We start from the raw sequence: 19652 nt of genomic DNA on the forward strand, positions 1-19652 counted from the left end.
TCACACCCACTAGAATGGCGTTTTTTTGGCCACGCAGTGCGGCCTGTGGGATCTTAGTTCCCGAAGGACTGAACCCAGGTCCCCCTGCAGTGAAGCGTGGAGTCCTATGGTGAGGATGTGGAGAATTTGAAATCCTTTTACATTGCTGGTGGGAATGTAAAGTGATTCAGCTGCTGTGGAAAATAGTGTGATGATTCCTGAAATTTTTAAATAGAATTAACATATCCAATAATTCCACTCCTAGGTATATGCCCAAAAGAATTGAAAACAAGGACTCAAAACAGGTACTTTATATGCCAGTGTTCATTGCAGCATTATTCACAATAGCCAAAAGTTGGAAACAACCCAAGTGTCCATCAGCATATGAATGGATAAACAAAATATGGCATATACATACAATGGAATATTATTATTAAGTCATTAAAAAGAAATGTTCTGATAACATGCTACAACATGGGGTAACCTTGAAGACATTATGCTAAGTGAAATAATTCAGACACAAAACAAATAATTATTGTATGATTCCACATATAGGTCTAGGATAGACAAATTAATAAAGATAGAGAGTAGAAGTTACCAGGGGCTAAAGGGAGAAACAATGGTGAGTTACTGCTTAATGAGTACAGAGTTACTGCTTAATGAGTACAGAGTTTCTGTTTAAGATGATAAAAATATTTTGGAAATAGATGGTGCTGGTATTTATACAATGAATGATATTTCACAATGGTGAATATGATTAACACCACTCAGTTGTATACTTTAAAATAGCAAGTTTTATTTTATATATATATATATATATTTTTTTTTTTTAACCACAGTTAATAGATAGGCAGTGTTAAAACAAGCAAATACACCCTAAGTACAAACACTGAACAGCACTGGGCTTCATTTATATCCTGTACCTTTAGGCAGATAGATATTTAACTCTTCTGTGACTGAGTTTGTATGCTTGACCTTTCCATATATTTTGAACTAAAAACAGAGGCCAGGGCTTAAACAAATAAACCACATATATGAGGTGTTGTCAGCACTCTGGCCCCCACTTTCCATACCTTGGAGACTCACTATCAAACCAACTGCACTGAAAGCAGGAAGAGTCTGGAAAAGATATTCTCTCAGGAAAGCATGCATACTAGTTGAGGCAGTTTGTTATTTTCATCTTAAAAACTATTTCTTAACCACAGTCAGATCCCTTCAACAACAACTAAGTAAAGTATGGAGAAAGGTATACAATGTTAACACAAATCAAGAGAAAGCTGGAATGCCTGTGTTAATCAAACAAAGCAGACTTCAGTACGTGGGAAATTATTAGGGATAAAGAGGGGCACTACAGGGTTTCCCTGGTGGCGCAGTGGTTAAGAATCCACCTGCCAATGCAGGGGACACGGGTTCGAGCACTGGTCCGGGAAGATCCCACATGCCACGGAGCAGCTAAGCCTGTTTGCCACAACTACTGAGCCTGAACTCTAGAGCCCGCGAGCCACAACTACTGAAGCCCGCGTGCCTAGAGTCCATGCTCCACAACAAGAGAAGCCACCGCAATGAGAAGCCCGCGCACCGCAACAAAGAGTTGCCCCCACTCGCTGCAACTAGAGAAAGCCCATGCACAGTAACGAAGACCCAACGCAGCCAAAAATTAATTGATTAATTAATTAATTAATTTTTAAAAAGAGGGGCATTACATAGTGATAAAGGGGTCAGTTCTCCAAGAAATCATAATAATCCTTAATGTATATGCATCTAACAACAAAACATCAAAATATGTGAGGCAAAAAACTGATAGAGGGCTTCCTTGGTGGCGCAGTGGTTGGGAGTCCGCCTGCCGATGTGGGGGACACAGGTTCGTGCCCCGGTCCGGGAAGATCCCACATGCCGCGGAGCAGCTGGGCCTGTGAGCCATGGCCGGTGAGCCTGCGCATCCGGAGCCTGTGCTCCGCGACGGGAGAGGCCGCGGCGGTGTGACGCCCGCGTACCGAAAAAAAAAAATAAACTGATAGAACTGCAAGGAGAAATGGACAAATCCACTGAGAATTCACAATACCTCTATCAGTAATTGGTAGATCAGGCAGGCAGAAAATCAGTAAGGTATACTTGAACTGAACAGCACCATCAATTAACTGGATCTAATTAACATTGGTAAAATACTTCCTCAAACAAAAATAGAATACACATTCTTTTCAAGCTCACATGGAATGTTCACCAAGATAGACCACATTCTGGACCATAAAACACACCTCAATAAATTTAGAAGAATAGAAATCATACAAAGTATACTCTCAGGTCACAGTGGAATTAAACTAGAAATTAAGAACAGAAGGATAACTGAAAAAACTCCCCCAAAATATGGAGTTTAAACAACACACTTCTAAGTAACACATGGATCAAGATGACGTCTTGAGAAATTTTTAAATATTTTGAACTAAATGAAAGTTAAAATGCAACTAATCAGAAATGTAGGATGCAGTGAAAGCAGTGCTTGGAGGGAAATTTTATAGCGTTAAATGCAAATGTTAGAAAAGGAATATTTGCAACCAATAATCTATTACCTCACACCTGCTAGAATGGCTATTATCAAAAAGATAAGAGATGTGGAGTGCACTGTTGGTGGGAATGTAAATTGGTATAGCCACTCTGGAAAACAGTATAGAGGTTTCTCAAAAAATTAAAAAATAGAAATACCATGTATGGTCCAGCAATCCCACATCTGGGCATATATCCAAAGGAAATGAAATCACTATCTCAAAGAGATATCTGCACTCCCATGTTAATTGCATTGCAGCATTATTCACAATAGCCAAGATTTGGAAACAATGTAAGTGTCTGTTGACAGATGAATGGATAAAGAAAATGTAGTATATATACAGACATGTACATACACACACAATGGAATATTATTCAAACATAAAAAGGAAATCCAGTCATTTGCAACTTTGAGGGCATTATGCTAAGTGAAATAAGTCAGAGAAAGACAAATGTATGATCTCACATATGTGAGAATCTAAAAAAAGCTGAACTATAGAAACAGAGTAGATTGGTGGTTGACAGGGGGTAGGGGGTGGGAGAAATGGGGTGATGTTGGTCAAAGGATACAGACATCCAGTTATATGAATAAGTTCTGGGGATCTAATATGGTAACTATAGTTAACATGGTGACTATAGTTAACTGTATTGTATACTTGAAATCTGCTAAAAGAGTAGATCTTAAATTTTCTTGCCTCAATGAAAAAAAAGAAAAAGGTAACTGTAAGGTGATGAATATGTTAACTAACCTTATCGTGGTAATCATTTGCAATAAATATATCAAGTCACATTATACACCTTAAACTAAAACAATATTATATGTCAATTATGTCTCAATAAAGGTGAGGGGGAATAAAATAAAATAAGCTTCCACCTTAGAAAACTAGAGAAAGAAGAACAAAGCTGGCAGAAAAAAAAAAAGATAAAAAAATTAGAGCAGAAGTCAATGAAACTGAAAATAGGAAAACATGAGAAAATCAAAGAAAGTGAAAGCTAGTTCTTTCTAAAGATCAATAAAACTGATAAACCTCTAGCCAGGCTAGCCAAAAAACAAAAACAAACAAATAAAAAAAGATGCCATAAATTACTAATATCTTAAATGAAAAGAGGGGCCATCATTATTGATCCATGGATGTTAAAAGGATAATGAAGGAATATTATGAAAGACAGTATTCTCTAAAATTTGATATCTTAGATGATAAAACGGACCAATTCCTTGAAAAACACAATCTACCAAAACTCACACATGGAGAAATAAATAATAAATAAATAAATCTAGGCCTATATCTGTTAAAGAAATTGAATCAGTAATCTTCCAAACAGAAAGCACTCGGCCCAGATGATTTCACTGGTGAGTTCTATCAAATACTTGAAAAAAATGATACCAACTCTCTGCAGTCTCTTCCAGAAAATAGAAGCAGAGAGAACACTTCCTAACTCATCCTACGAGGCCAGCATTACCTAATACCAAAACCAGATAAAGACAGTACAAAAAAGGAGAACTACATACCGATATCACTCATGGACATAAATGCAAAAAATCCTCAACAAAATATTAGCAAACTGAATCCAACAAAATGTGAAAAGAATTATACACCATGACCAAGTGGGATTTATTCCAGGAATGCAAGGCTGATTCAGCACTTGAAAATCAATTAATGTAATCCATTACATCCACAGGCTAAAGAAGAAAGATCATATGATTATACTAATAGACACAGGAAAAAAAATTAACAAAGGCCAACACCTATTCATAATTTTAAAAAAAACAAAACAAAACCTCTCAGCAAATTAGGAATAGAAGAGAACTTATTCAACTTTATAAAGAACATCTAGAAAGAACCTCCAGCTACCATCATACTTAATGGAGAGAATATAGATGCCTTCCCCTGAAGATCAGAAATAGGACAAGAATATCACCTCTCACCACTCCCATTCAACATTATACGGGAAGTCCTAGCTAATGAAATAAGACAAGAAAGGAAAGAAAAGGTATACAGGTTGGAAAGGAAGAAATAAAACTGTCTTTGTTTGCAGATGACTTGATTGTCTATGTTAAATCCCAAAGAATCAAGAACAAACTGGAACTAATGACTGATTATAGTAAGGTTGCAGGATACAAGGGTAATATACAAAAGTCAATTGCTTTCCTATATACCAGCAATGAACAGTTGGAATTTTAAGTTAAAAACCACAATACCATTTACATTAGGACCCCTCAAAAAAGTACTAAGAAAAATCTAACAGAATATGTACAAGATCTATATGAGGAAAACGATAAAACTTTGAGGAAAGAAATCAAAGAAGATCTAAATGAATAGATATTCCATGTCCACAAATAGGAAGACTCAATACTGTTATTATGTCAGTGCTTCCTAACTTGATCTATAAATTCAGTAGTACAGTCTCAACCAAAATCCTAGCATTTTATTTTGTGGATATCAATAAACTCTCTTTATATGGGAAAGCAAAAGACCTAGAATAGCCAATACAATATTGAAGAACAAAGTTGGAGAACTAACACCATCTGACTTCAAGACAATATAAAGCTACAGTAATCAAATAGTGTGGTATTGGCAAAAGAATAGACAAATAGTTCAATGGAACAGAATATAGAGCTCAGAAATAGACCCACACAAATATAGTCAACTGATCTTTGACAGAGGAGAAAAGGACAGTCTTTTCAACAAATGGTACTGGAAGAACTGTACATCCACATTTAAAAAAATGAATATAGACACTGACCTTACACCTTTCACAAAAATTAATTCAAAATGTATCAGACATAAAGGTAAAACACAAAATTATAAAACTTCTAGAAGATAACACAGGAGAAAATCTAGGTGACCTTGGGTTTGGCAATAACTTTTTTTTTGGCCACGCCGTGCAGCTTGTGGGATCTTAGTTCCAGGACCAGGGATCGAACCTGGGCCCCCCGCATTGGAAGCGTGGAGTCCTAACCACTGGACCGCCAGGGAGTTCCCAGCAATAACTTTTTAGATACAACACCAAAATTACAATCCATGAAAGAAAACACTGATAAGTAGGACGTCATTAAAGTTTAAAACTTATGTGAAAAACACTGAAAAGACAAGCCACAGACTGGGAGAAAATATCTGCAAAACAATATCTGATAAAGGACTTGTATCCCAAATACACAAATAACTCTTAAAACTCAACAATAAGGAAAACAAACAACTGAATTTTAAAATGCACTAAAGACCTGAACTGATGCCTTACCAAACAAGATATATAGATGGCAAACAAGCATATAAAAAGATATTCAGCATGATATGTCATTTGGGGAATGCAAATTAAAACAAAAGCTAGAAACCACTACATACCTATTAGAATGGCTAAAATCCAAAACACTGACAACACCAAACACTAGTGAGGATGTGGAGCAGCAGGGACTCATTCATTCCTGGTGTGAATGCAAAAGGTCCAGCCACTTTGGAAGACAGTTTGGCAGTTTTTTTACAAAGCTGCACATAGTCTAACTATATGATTCAGCAGTCATGTTCCTAAGTATTTACCCAAATGAGTTAGAAACTTATGTCCACACAAAAACCAGCACACAAATGTTTATAGCACCTTTATTTGTAATTGCCAAGAACTGGAAGCAACCAAGATGCCCTGCAGTAGGTGAATGGATAAACAAACTGAGGTAGATCCATACAATGGGATATCATTTACCAATAAAAAGAAATGAGCTACCCTTCAATAAATGGTGCTGGGAAAACTGGAGAGCTACATGTAAAAGAATGAAATTAGAACATTCTCTATCCCTATATACAAAAATAAACTCAAAATGAATCAAAGACCTAAATGTAAGACCAGAAACCATAAAACTCCTTGAAGAAAACACTCTGACATAAATCGTAGCAATGTTTTTTTGGATCTGTATCCTAAAGCAAAGGAAATAAAAGCAAAAATAAACAAATGGGACCCAATTAAACAACACTTTTTGCACAGCAAAAGAAACCATCAACAAAATGAAAAGACTACCTACTGAATGGGAGAAAATATTTGCAAATAATATGACCAAGAAGGGGTTAAATCCAAAATATATAAACAACTTGTATAACCTAACATCAAAAAAAACAAAACAACCTGATTAAAAGATGGGCAGAAGACCTGAACAGACATTTTTCCAAATGTCTATTTGGAATGTTCAACAGGCACTAAAAAGATGCTCAATATCATTAATCATCAGAGAAACGGAAATTAAAACCACAATGAGATAATCACCTCACAGCTGTCAGAATGGCTGTCCTCAAAAAGAACACAAATAACAAAGGTTGGCAAGGATGTGGAAAAAAGGGAACCCTCATACACTGTTGGTGGAAATGTAAATTGGTGCAGCCACTGTGGAATATGATATGGAGAGTTCTCAGAAAACTAAAAATAGAAATACGACATGACCTAGCAATTCCACTCCTGGGTATATATCCAAAAAATATTAAAACACTAATTCAAAAAGATACATGTACCCCAGTGTTCATAGCAGCGTCATTTACAATAGCCAAGAAATGGAAGCAACCTAAGTGTCCATCAACAGATGAATGGATAAAGAAGAGATGGTACACCACCTAGAGGGGTGGGATAGGGAGGATGGGAGGGAGACCCAAGAGGGAGGGGATATGGGGATATATGTATATGTATAGCTGATTCACTTTGTTATACAGCTGAAACTAACACAACAATGTAAAGCAATTATACTCCAATAAAGATGTTAAAAAAAAAGGAAGAGATGGTATAGATATACAATGGAATACCGCTCAGCCATAAAAAAGAACAAAATTTTGCCATTTGCAACAACATGGATGACTTGGAGGGTGTTCTACTAAGTAAATTAAGTCAGACAGAGAAAGACAAATATTGTATGATAGCACTTTTATGTGAAATCTAAAAAAATACAACAAACTAGTGAATATAACAGAAAAGAAACAGACTCACAGATATAGAGACCAAACTTGTGGGGAATTCCCTGGTGGTCCAGTGGTTAGGCCTCCGTGCTCTCACTGACAAGGGCCTGGGTTCAGTCCCTGGTCAGGGAACTAAGATCCCACGAGCCGCGTGGTGCGACCAAAAAAAGACAAAGTCTATTAAATGTTTTAATTGTTTTTAAAGATGATAGAAGAAAAAAAGGTAATCTCTCAATTCTGACACCCAAAGATAACTACTACTACTAAGACGGTTTTATAATAAATATTCCCAGGTATTTCCTGTTCATATATGTGTGCACACACATGCTGTACACAAACAGACTGCTACTTATCTCTTTTATATAAAAGTAGAATCATAGAGCTTCCCTGGTGGCGCATTGGTTGAGAGTCCACCTGCCGATGCAGGGGACGTGGGTTCATGCCCCGGTCCGGGAAGATCCCACATGCCACGGAGCGGCTGGGCCCGTGAACCATGGCCGCTGAGCCTCCGCGTCCGGAGCCTGTGCTCTGCAACAGGAGAGGCCACAGCTGTGAGAGGCCCGCGTACTGCAAAAAAAAAAAAAAAAAAAAAAAAAAAGTAGAATCATAGAATATTAACTATACACAAATTTTTTATAGTTCCCCCAACAACCTTAAAAGGTTATTTTTTCCATTACTTCCATGAAGTAACTGATCTGGTAAACGGCTGAACTAGGTTCACTTCCCAATGTATTTTACTCCAAAGTCTGTATACTCTTAGCACTGCACCTCTTGGTAAAACATAAGACCTACTTTTTGTTCTATCTTTACTTCACATTTTACCCCCTCAGAAGATACACCAATCTTTCATGTACCCTACTGCCATTATACAGTGACCTTCACGTCATATGGTACACATGGCATTCCTGCAATGTATTCCTTAACTCTGTGCACTCATACTTGCCTACTGGATAGGAAGTGGTGGCCCAGCTCCGTTTTGCTCCAGGGAGCTGTACTGAGGAACAAACTATGGGACTGGCGTACTTTTTTGGCAATAATGTGGCTTCCTTCTCCTGTATAAGTAGCTCTCAAAATTCAGATGTTCTAGAAAATGACTCCTGGGACCTAAAGATCCTGAGGGAAAAGAGGGTGAGGGGTAGAGGCAGATGAAAAGGTGGACAGAGGTGAATTCATGTGGGTGCCTGGGGAAGGAAGGAGCCTCCAGTGGGTTCAGTGGAGACAGAGCTTGACCACCCAGAAGAGATGGTGGCCTTCAGAAGCACTCAGTGCATTGATAGCCGTCAGTTCAACCAGTACCTGTTGTTCCATGTTCTTCCCTGTTCAGGGAAGCTTTAAAGAAGACCTTGTCCCTGCCCCTTCTCTCGGCACCTGTAGGAGACACTCTGAGGCTCCGCACAATCCTGGAAGCAATACAGAAGCACATCCATTCTTCCTCCCTCATCTTCAAACTGGCCCAAGATGCATTCAAGATTGCAACACCCACGGACAGTAGTACAGACAGCACCCTGCTCAACGTGGCCCTGGAGCTGGGGTTACAGGTATGGAGGACAAGCGGGCCATCCCCACTTTAGACTTCTGGCCTAGTGACAACTGGTAGAAGATAAGATCCCACGGGGACTGGAGTGGGCATGGGCCAGGACTGGTTCTTTCTCTGTCCCCAGGACACAGCTTCTAGGCTAGACACAAGGTAAGGACTCAACATTGGCCTCTGTTTTGAAGTTACGGCCAGTTAAGCAGTGTAGCCTTAGGCTCCACAGGGTCCCCATCTTCTCCGTACCCCACCCCCATTCCTCCAAGTCAAGCAAGGTGTGGTAATAAGGGCTTTATTCATTACGGGTCATCAGAGGAGTGTTCTATCTGATTGGTAGCAGGGGTGGGGCAGAAATTAAACAAACCCATCTGTAGTTATCAGGGGAGAGATGGCTGTTTAAGGCACCAATAAATACTTGTTGCATAAATGAATGGCAAGGGGGAGTGGGGAGGGGGAGGTTATAGCAATTATGCTTAGCCAACTGGGAAGGCTGCTTTTTTGCTCAGGTGATGAGGATGACCTTATCAACCCTTAACTGGAGGCGCCGAGAGATGGTGCGGTGGTTGGTGACATGTGCTACAGAAGTGGGTGAGTCTCCCAGCTCCCTGTACCCCCAGGGGAAAGGATTCCTAGGCCCTACTCTTGGGACAGGACAACGAATTTAGAGCTCTCATATTCCTATTACTGATGGCTAGGAAAGGATGAGGCTGCTGGTAGGAGAAGATGGCCTCTGTTCAGCCTGACCAAACTCTGCCCTCACTGCTTGGACCATACCCTGCTGTCAGCAGCACTTTGACCCTCTGATCAGAGACATTCTGAGAGAGTGAATTTTCAGCCACAAGTACTCAAGTGTAGCCTTGGGAGGTAGTTGGCCCAGTGGTTTGGTCCCAGTCCCTGTCCATGATTCTGAGAAACCCCAGACAACTTAGAGGCTCGGGACCCCATCTAGAGCCCAAAGCCCCAGCACAAGACTCTACCCTGAGAGACCCCACTTCAGCTAGAACCCCCAGGCAGATCTGCGAGTCCTGCCTTGGGGCAGGCAAACCACAGGCTCTGTTGCTCCATCCTTGTGAGGGGCTTAGAGCACCTGCAGAAACCTTCAACACTCTCACCTGGGGAAGGAAGGGATGGGAAGAGACCCCAAACAGGGTCTGGGCGTCTGGGTTGTTCCCCTTGCCCTGGTTGCCTCAGATCATCTCGAGGCTGCTGAGAAGGAGGGAGAACTCGTCTCTGCAGGCCAAGTTCTGACCCCAAACGGTAGTCTGGGCAGACCTGGATCAGGACCCGGATGGCCACGGCTGAGCTCAGGCTCTCCCTGACAGGTGTGCAGGCCCTGGTGAGCATCCTGCAGAGCTGGTACACACTCTTCACCCCCACCGAGGCGACCAGCATTGTGGCTGCCACAGCCGTATCCCACACCACTATCCTGCGCCTCAGTCTTGACTATCCACAGCGGGAGGAGCTGGCTAGCTGTGCTCGCACGCTGGCCCTGCAGTGTGCTATGAAGGATCCACAGAGCTGCGCCCTATCGGCCCTTACGCTCTGTGAGAAGGACCACATCGCCTTTGAAGCAGCCTACCAGATTGCCATTGATGCTGCTGCTGGCGGCATGACTCACTCACAGCTGTTCACCATCGCCCGCTACATGGAGCTCCGTGGCTACCCGCTACGTGCCTTCAAGCTGGCCTCACTGGCCATGAGCCATCTCAACCTGGCCTACAACCAGGACACCCACCCAGCCATCAACGATGTGCTCTGGGCGTGTGCCCTCAGCCACTCCCTGGGCAAGAATGAGCTGGCGGCCCTGATTCCCCTGGTGGTGAAGAGTGTGCACTGTGCCACAGTGCTTTCAGACATCCTACGGCGCTGCACGGTCACTGCACCTGGCCTGGCCGGCATCCCAGGCCGCCGCAGCTCGGGAAAGCTTATGTCCACCGACAAAGCTCCCCTGCGCCAGCTGCTGGATGCCACCATCAATGCCTATATCAACACCACACACTCGCGCCTGACACACATCAGCCCTCGCCACTACGGAGAGTTCATTGAGTTTCTGAGCAAGGCCCGGGAGACCTTCCTGCTGCCACAGGATGGCCACCTGCAGTTTGCCCAGTTCATCGACAACCTGAAACAAATCTACAAAGGCAAGAAGAAGCTGATGCTGCTGGTGCGAGAGCGCTTTGGCTGAGAGAGCAGATAGCTCGCTGCTGGGGCATCCTGCACTCCCAGGTATCATCTGGTCAGGCCAAGGACACAAACATTTGTCCACCCTGAGAGGACTCTGAGCACCTGTGGCTGAAGCCAGAGGACCACAGGGCTAAGCATGGAGAGAGTCCAGCTCTAGCCAACATGCCTTGTCAAGGTTCTCACAACAGCCCACTGTTCCTGGAGGAGCTGGGCCCTGCAGACCGATCAGAAACCCCACACATGCCACCTCACGCCCCGCTATCCTGCGTGTCCTGGGCATTGGCCCTCTCTCCTTGGCAAACACAGAACACTGTTCCGTCTCAGGGATTGCTTAACCAGAGAAACAGAAGCATTTATGGTACTGTAAATACTATAGTATATGTGTTGCCAATTACATTGTAAAATTGTAACTATTTATAATTCTGGTTCTAATCTGATGGGTAGCTGTGGGTGGGAAGATAGGCTTGTTTTCTGAGGAGATTCACAACCGTTTCTCAGGTTTCCCTTGCAGAGGATATGCTATTGGCAGTGGAAGAGTGGGGGTGGCAGAGAGAAAAATGGCCATTAGAGTAAACCCCAAGTCTAGTCTATGCAGAAACCCTGGCCTGCAGATGGGCATTGACAGCCCGGTGATGGGTGAGGGGCAGGGCCCGGTCTTGACTTAGACTTTCACCTCACGAAGCCATGGGGACACAGAAGCTCTTGCTCCTGCCTCACACAGCCTCTCTCTCTGGGAGCCTGCCGAGCTCCTGAGAAACAAGGGCAGGGAGAAGGTGAAGGTCTGGGAGGCCACTGGGCTTATAATGTTCATCTTCTCTGGTCACCTTTGTGTTAGACAGCATCTGGTTTCATCTCTAATTACACTTGTGTGTGTGTGGATCTGGATGGCTACGTACGTGCATCTGTGCGCATAGATATATCTGTGCATGCCTGCATGTGCACATGTATATTTATGTGTATCTGTGTCAGGTCTGTGTCTGTGTAAAGACATGTCTGTGTACTGGATGGTGGGTTTCTGTGTGAGGGTATACACATTTGTGAACATATAAAAATACATATCTGTGTGTGTGTGTTGATGTTTGTCAATGCATGTGTAGTGTTTGTGTATCGGCACACGTAAGTGCATGTGTATAAACATGTCCGTGTCTGTGTGTAACTGTGTATATTTCCACATGTAGGTTTGTCTGTGAATTCATGTTTGAGGATCTGCCTGAATGTGTCCCTTCTCTTTTTGCCAGATCTCTCATCCCCATTTCTCTTATTCTCTCACCAGCTAAACATGTTCCTCATCTCTGGGCCTCCTTTATTCACCATTGTCTCACCGAACAAGCTTCTAAGCACTAGTCTCCCTCTGCCCTGAGTGGCTCCTTCAGTGCCACATTTCTCTTCTTACCCTGTACTTGCTTTCTTCCCCTGCCTTTCTACCTCAAGCTTCCTCTGCCTGCTTCTGTCACAGTCCCATTGGTCATTGGTTTGGAGGCTGCGGCTGGAATGCATTTCGCCTTTTCCTTTCTGACTAGTTTCTAGCTCTAGTGGGCAACCCCTGTCTTAGCCCTGGCTGACCTCCACAGCGTATCATGTTCCTGCTACCTTCCTGACCCCTCTGCTCAGCCTGGAAGTGTAATAGGAGGTAGCACAGGCATTCGGAAGAGTCATTTAGATGCCAGTGTCTTGGTGGTTACTGTTCCATGTTTTAGTTCCCCAGTAGGGGGTGGGGTGTGACAGGGAAGGGGTGGTATAGTTAGAGTGTGAACCAAGGACCTCTTTGTCTGCTTTACTTTCCTGTCTTTGACAAACTGTTTGTGTCACTTTTTTTTTTCTCCACACTAACCAGTAAGTTGCATTTGCTGTTTGTGGCTACCAAAGTCTCACCGTCCAGCTACGGGCCCAACAACCTCTCAGCCCAATAGGTTGGTTTAAAAAAAAAAAAAAGACAACGCCACTCCCATTTCTGTATCACAATTGCCGTTTTTTAGCAAGTGTGTGAACTCACAGTGCTTTTCTATGAATAAATCCTGGATCACAGAAAAGATCATTTTTCTAAAATCAGAAATTGTGTTCTTTCAATAAATGGGGCCCTTCTCTCTTCTCCATCACCTGGCTGGGACAGGGAGCTGGTTAGGCTATATAGCACAGTGGGTTCCTAATGGTCTAAGATGTGGAATGACAAATGAAGAATTTCCTACTGCACCACACCCCTCTCCAGAGCTCACAGGCCTGTCAGAGCCTGATCCCAGGAAGTAGGTACCACCACGAAAAGCGGAAAGAGCAAGATACTGAGAAAATTAGAGGGTATGCACAGAAAAGAATGCAGGGCAACTGGCCCTGTGTCCCACTCTGGTCTATACACCCTTCCCTCCCCAGACGCAAAGCCCTGTCAGTTTGGCCTCATATGCTATAGGGACCCCATTTCCCTGCAAATGTCACAGCTCTATCTCCTAGGAAGATCTGCACAGACCCATGTAGCTCTGGGGCTTGGAGATCTGAGAGCAAAATGGTGGTAAAGGTCCTGACGTTAAGTCCTACATACATATTCACTGATACCCAAGGTCCCATGACTTGTGGGAGAGGATGCAGAAAGAGGCCCAGGGAAGGAAGAGGCTAAGAAGTAACTGAGGATAAAAGCACAGATCTTTCACAAACAAAACCACACGCAAGACTCCAGCTCTGGAACTTTTATTCTCCTGGAAGCAATCATCTGTGTTAGTGGTACTTCAGATAAAAGGATTATGCTCAGTTCTGTCGAAGCAGGCGTGAGTGTTTGTGCACGGCATCCACAAAGGCTCCCACATGTTCTGGGTCCATGTCAGGGTAAAGTCCGTGGCCCAGGTTGGCAATGTAGCGCCGCGGCCCAAAGTCATTCAGCATCTGCTGCACCAACTGCCCAATCTCTTCCTGGGGGGACCAACAGGGCACTGGCTACAGGGGGGGCCAGCACACCTCTGTCCTCCCTATACATAACAGTGACACACATACATGTAGGCATGCTTCTACTCAGTGTTACTCATACAGTCATTCAAAAAACTTTATCGGGTGCCTAGTATGGGCCAGGCGCTAAGAAAACACAAATGAACAAAATCAATGAGAAGGAACTCCTGCCTTCCTAGAGTTCACATGGTATGAGTGGAGTAGAGGGGAGGGATAAACAGATTATAGAAGCACACACATAGTAATAAACACCACCATATCCAGAACCATGGGAGTGCACAGAAACAAACACAGACACACACAGGGACCTGGCTGTTACCTCAGATGCATACAAGGCACAGGGGTCCAGGTTGCCCTGCAGGGTCACCGTCTTTCCCACGCAGTCCCTGGAAGTAGAGTCAGTGCCCTGTTCTGGTGACTGCACATATGGCAGTTGCATCCCCTCCACCGCACCTTCCATCACTCACCGGGCTTTCTCTGGGGCCACTGTCCAGTCAAGCCCAACCACCTCGTAGCCAGCCTGGGCCAGCTCCTCCAGGGCAAAATGTCCGTCCTTAGCAAAGATGATCTGGGGGAAAGGGCAAATCTCAGGCTGAGGGCTTTGCTATGCCTCCTAATGTAGCTCAGCTGTGCTTCTGCCCTCCAGTGGTCACTTCGGTCCATGCAGGACTTAACCTGATAGTTCCACAGGCCCACCTTCACTCATCGGATCCCCATCCTTACCATGGGCACTGGTGCCAGGCCTGCCTCCTGCAGCCCGGCTTTCACTCGCTTGGCCACATCACGGATGTAAGGCAGTGCAAACTTACTGAAGAGTTGTGGGCCAAGATGCCCTGCATGGGACTCAAAGAGCTGCAATGCCTACAGTTAGAAAAGAAATGCATAACACACAAAGAGGAAGTATCTCGGGCCCCACATACAGAATGTGCCTCAGTTTTCCTTCAGTTTTCCCCAAGTGACTTCAACCCCTGAGACTACCTAAGCCTATAAGCCCAGTTCCAGTCAAAAAGAAACTGCCTTCTCCAGATCCCAGTGCTAGGTTTGGTCTTTGAATACACAGAGCATTAAGCCCCCCTGCCAGTGTCTGGGCTTAGCTGCTCCAGCCAGATCATTTCATGCCAAGCTTCTTTTGTGCCTGGTATTGAGACACCTACCCTCACAGGTATAAGGAACTGTATTGTTTCTGGTCCTGAAAGACTAAACCCCAGGGCTTCCCTGGTGGTGCAGTGGTTAAGAATCCGCCTGCCAATACAGGAGACACAGGTTCGAGCCCTGGTCTGGGAAGATCCCACATGCCGTGGAGCAACTAAGCCCGTGCACCACAACTACTGAGCCTGTGCTCTAGAGCCCGCGAGCTACAACTACTGAGCCTGCGTGCCACAACTACTGAAGCCCACGTGCCTAGAGCCCGTGCTCTGCAACAAAAGAAGCCACCACAATGAGAAGCCCAGGCACCGCAACAAAGAGTAGCCCCCGCTCGCCACAACTAGAGAAAGCCGCGCGCAGCAACGAAAACCCAACGCAGCCAAAAATAAATAAAGACGAAACCCCAGCCTATTTGTCTCTCCCTCAGGACTTACCTGGGCACCAGCAGCCACTTGTCCCACCAGATATGGGACGAGAGCATCAGTGAGGATGCGAAGCAGCTGGTGACTGGCCTGCGGTCTCTGGTAAAGCCAGCGTTTGGCCTGAGCCATGGTGCTTGAGCCGCCACCCTCAACCATATATGTCATGAGAGTCCACTGCAAAAGGCAGAAGCCAGATAGACACTTCCTTCCCTTGTCTGCACCCATACCTGCCAGAGTAATTTCTCCAAGCCCAAGTCCCTGTCCTGTTCCATATTACCGGGGCACCAGCAAAGCCAATCAGTGGCACACGCCCAGCCAGACGTTGTCGAGTGAGAGTGATGGCCTGGAACACATAGCCCAGCTCAGAGGCCACTGTTGTTGGATCCCGGAGGCGCTGTAAATCCCGCTCTTCTCTTAATGGCTCTGGGAAGCTGGGCCCTTTGCCAGGCACCATGGTCACCTCCATGCCCAGTGCCTGGTGGGGGAGAAAATGTCTAGGTTCCCAAACTGTAACTCCAGGAGGAGGAGATCTGTTCAACCCATGCCAAGAAGGAGAAAAAGGAGAATAAAACTCAGCCAAACTCCGTCTCTTCCAGCCTGTTTTCCCCTCTGTCCCATAAGGATAAGTGCTTATCTTGAGCCTTGACTGTCTTTTCCCTTTGTTACCCATTCAAGAATCAGATTTGAGCAGGTACCTGGGGTACAACAAGGATGTCGGAGAAGATGATGGCAGCATCCAGAGGGAAGCGACGCAGTGGCTATAGGGAACAGAAGACAGATTGCTAGGTGGCGAGCTGACAGCATAAATCTCTCCCTCTTTTGTGGACCCCTCACCTGCAGAGTAAGTTCACAGCAGGTCTCTGGGGAGCGACAGGTGCTGAAAAAGTCCTGGGCAGCCCGAGTTTCCCTAAACTCTGCAGACAAAAAAGGGAAAGCAGGGCTCAGCCTTGAGGAACCTCCAGAGCCCTCCTCTGCCCCTCAAAAACTTTTCACCCTCCAGAGTTTTACCTAGACTCCGAGGCCCTGACCCTGACCTGGTAAGTAGCGGCCTGCCTGCCGCATGCACCAAACAGGAGTGTAGTCTGTTTCTTCTCCCCAGGCTGCTCGCAGGAAGGTGTCATTCTTCAGCTCCGGAAAACCCTGAGGTCTGGAGATCAGGAGCGGGTAGGGTAGGTGTCAGTAAACCAGGCTGGGGGTTGGGCAGGGCTCGGGTTCTAAAGGCGGATACAGTCCAGCACAGCTATCTATCTTCTCCAGGCCAGCTACCAAGCTGTGACTCCCCGCCGATTCCACCTCCCCTCTATCAGGTGGTGTACAGGACTAGAAGGGCCGGTGCCGGGGCCTCTACCCTACACATAGTCGCAGCTTCCCCAGGCTCAAAGCCACTGGAGGGACTGGGAGAGAGTGTGTGTGCGGGGGGGTGGGGGGCGGGGGAAACGAAAGTCCAGTTAGGAGAGTTTGGGGGGTCTTTGGACCAAAAAATCTCAGGAACAAGGGTACCAGTGGGCTGGTTTGGGGGCTGGAAGATCTCCAGGCTGGGGGATGGTCATGGGGGGATCAGAGATGACAGTCCGAAAAAGGGATCTTAGTTGAGGATTAGGAAGTCCAGAGGGCATCTCCTAAATAAAGGTCTGGGGTACGCAGTCCAGCTAGGCGGTCCCTGGGATGAACATCTCAGGAATCCATGGTTGGAGGATTTGGGATTCCAGAGACTTGGGTTCTCCGGGGCTGGGGAAGAGGGGTATAGGGACAGATTCCTGAGCTCAAAGACTCAGGTCAGAAGCCCGTATGGCCACACTGCGTGGTGGCACAGAGAACTCACCCACACTCGTTCGCCTCCATGATAAGTTGTCAGTAAACGCGAGCACAGCCCCGGCTGTAGCCTAATTCTGAGCCTGCCCCCTGCCCAGGCTCCGCCCCTTCCTGGAATGAGCCAAGGCTGTCGCCATGTTGAAAGTCACATGATCAGACTCCAGAAACGACTCCCGGGCTGCCCCGGCTGCTGCCCGTAGGACCCCCAGGTCTCTTCACCGTAAAGTCCTCTGTAGCGACGCAACAACAAACACCTCCCTCCCCCTCCCCCCACAAAAGAACTTCGCTGTAACTATACTTCACGTGGGTGAGAAATTTGCTCTCCTCTGACGGCCTGGGAATCCCGGAAGACTCGTCCCAGGTCTCACTTTCACTCCCACTCTTAACGATTTTAACAATTTTATGCCTGGCCCAACCAGGCATATGGTGAATTATGGAACCAAGTTGTACAGGGAACTGAAATAATTAAATATTTATATTACCTAGAAAGAGGCGGGCACTACAATAGGTGCAGCGATTACAGTGGAGAACAAGACATTTCCTTCCTTTAAAGAGCTACAGACATGCGGATACAGAGAAGTCAGCAATCACAATAGTAAATGTTTTTTGTTTTGTTTTGTTTTTTGCGGTACGCGGGCCTCTCACTGTTGCGGCCTCTCCCGTTGCGGAGCACAGGCTCCGGACGTGCAGACTCAGCGTCCCTGGCTCACGGGCCCAGCCGCTCTGCGGCATGTGGGATCTTCCCAGACCAGGGCACGAACCCATGTCCCCTGCAGCGGCAGGCAACTCTCAACCACTGCGCCACCAGGGAAGCCCTCAATAGTAAATGCTTTAAAGGGAAAGAGCTAGAAGCAAGTAGCAAGGGCTCCATTTAACTGGGGAAAGCAGTGGGGTATTCCAAGCAGAGGGAACGGCATGTGTAAAGAGCAGACGAAAAAGAGCAAATGGCTTAATGGGAAACAAGATCAAGCTGGTGGAATTAAAGATGCTGGAGCTGTCTACAGAGTCCAGGTCATGCAGGCCTTTGTTAAGCGCATTTGTTCACTTTATCTTGTAGTAGTGTAATAGCATACAAATAGCTTGGAGAGAAGGGAAGAGAGGCACTGTGTTCCCAACTTATTAAGGAGAAATAAATGGAAAACTGTCATAATTACATGGGATCATTTCTTTCTTTCTTGATAACTTCAATTATTTGAAAACTATATCAAAACAAACTTTCCACCCAAGTGTCCATCAACGAACAGATAAACAAAATGTAGTGTGTGTGTGTGTGTGTGTGTGTGTGTGTGTATACACAATGGAATATTACTCAGCCATAAAAATAAATTATTCTGATACATGCTACAACATCGTTGTAACATGCTAAGTTAAATAAGACAGACACAAAAGGACAAATACTGTGTGGTTCCACTTATATGAAATATCTATAATAGGCAAATTCAGAGGCAGAAAGTAGAGTAGAGTTTACCAGGGACTGGGGAGTGGGGGCAATGAGGAGTCATTGCTTAAATGGTACAGAGTTTCTTGTTTGGGGTGATGAAAAGTATTGGAAATAGATAATTATACATTTAAAAAACGGTTAAGATTGCAAATTTTGTTATATATATTTTCCACTATTTTTTAAATTAATGTAATATATCAAAAACCAGTGAGTAGTACACTTTAAATAGGTGAATTATAAGATGTGAGTTATATCTCAGTAAACTTTTAAAAGAAACGGGGCGGGACCAAGTTGCCTTTTCCTCCATGATTATACTTCACCAGCAGCTTCTGTCCATGTTTTTTTGCCTCCTCCCTAACCACATCGGCCTTTCCTCTCGTTTGGTTCAGAATTACTGGGAGAAACTGGATAATGATCACCAGTGTCCTGGGATTAGGAGTAACAACCAGGATCAAGCCTAAATGACTCAAGACTCCTGTCAGCAGCCGAGCTGGGGAGGGGGTTATTTTCCGAAACGTTTTAGTCACACTGCCCCTAGGATGGGGAGCCTGAGAGGATATCTAACAGATTTTTAAAGATTCTTCTGGTTGTAGTGTGACTCACTGGGGGCACGGAGGCAAAACAGAAATAGCTGTTGCAACTTTCCGGGCCAGATAGGATGGATGGTGGCTTGAATGGGGTAGTAGCAGTGGGGATTAAATGGTAGATGTAATGGGGTTTGGAGTGGGTAGATTGATCAG

The 19652-nt window shown here is 45.0% G+C and overlaps 2 protein-coding genes across 5 annotated transcripts in view; one reads left to right on the forward strand and one right to left on the reverse strand.

The window, feature by feature from the left end:
- The window catches only part of ZSWIM5 (zinc finger SWIM-type containing 5), a 262178-nt gene extending 248990 nt beyond the window's left edge, over positions 1–13188 (forward strand). The window contains exons 12-14 of the mRNA XM_060140209.1: positions 8823–8986; positions 9486–9567; positions 10302–13188. Of these exons, the coding sequence (XP_059996192.1) occupies positions 8823–8986; positions 9486–9567; positions 10302–11164 (1109 nt within the window). The 3' untranslated portion in view covers positions 11165–13188. The remainder of the gene's footprint in view (positions 1–8822; positions 8987–9485; positions 9568–10301) is intronic.
- Positions 13189–13823: 635 nt separating this feature from the next.
- On the reverse strand, positions 13824–17618 carry UROD (uroporphyrinogen decarboxylase). 4 transcript variants are annotated; one of them, XM_060140212.1, is made up of 10 exons: positions 17482–17618; positions 16694–16806; positions 16494–16573; positions 16355–16417; positions 15937–16134; positions 15672–15833; positions 14815–14952; positions 14559–14659; positions 14411–14477; positions 13824–14114 (listed from the first exon to the last, which is right to left on the reverse strand). In XM_060140212.1, exons 1-10 carry the CDS (start codon positions 17499–17501, stop codon positions 14025–14027), a joined length of 1032 nt encoding a protein of 343 aa, XP_059996195.1. In that variant the 5' UTR covers positions 17502–17618; the 3' UTR covers positions 13824–14024. The 4 variants fall into 4 exon arrangements, with proteins under 4 accessions (XP_059996195.1, XP_059996193.1, XP_059996194.1 ...); XM_060140210.1 differs by having other exon boundaries at positions 13824–14058; positions 17482–17617; XM_060140213.1 differs by having other exon boundaries at positions 14080–14217.
- Between the last annotated feature and the right edge of the window lie 2034 nt (positions 17619–19652).

Source organism: Lagenorhynchus albirostris, chromosome 2, assembly GCF_949774975.1.
Source record: "Lagenorhynchus albirostris chromosome 2, mLagAlb1.1, whole genome shotgun sequence".
Lineage (NCBI taxonomy): Eukaryota > Metazoa > Chordata > Mammalia > Artiodactyla > Delphinidae > Lagenorhynchus > Lagenorhynchus albirostris.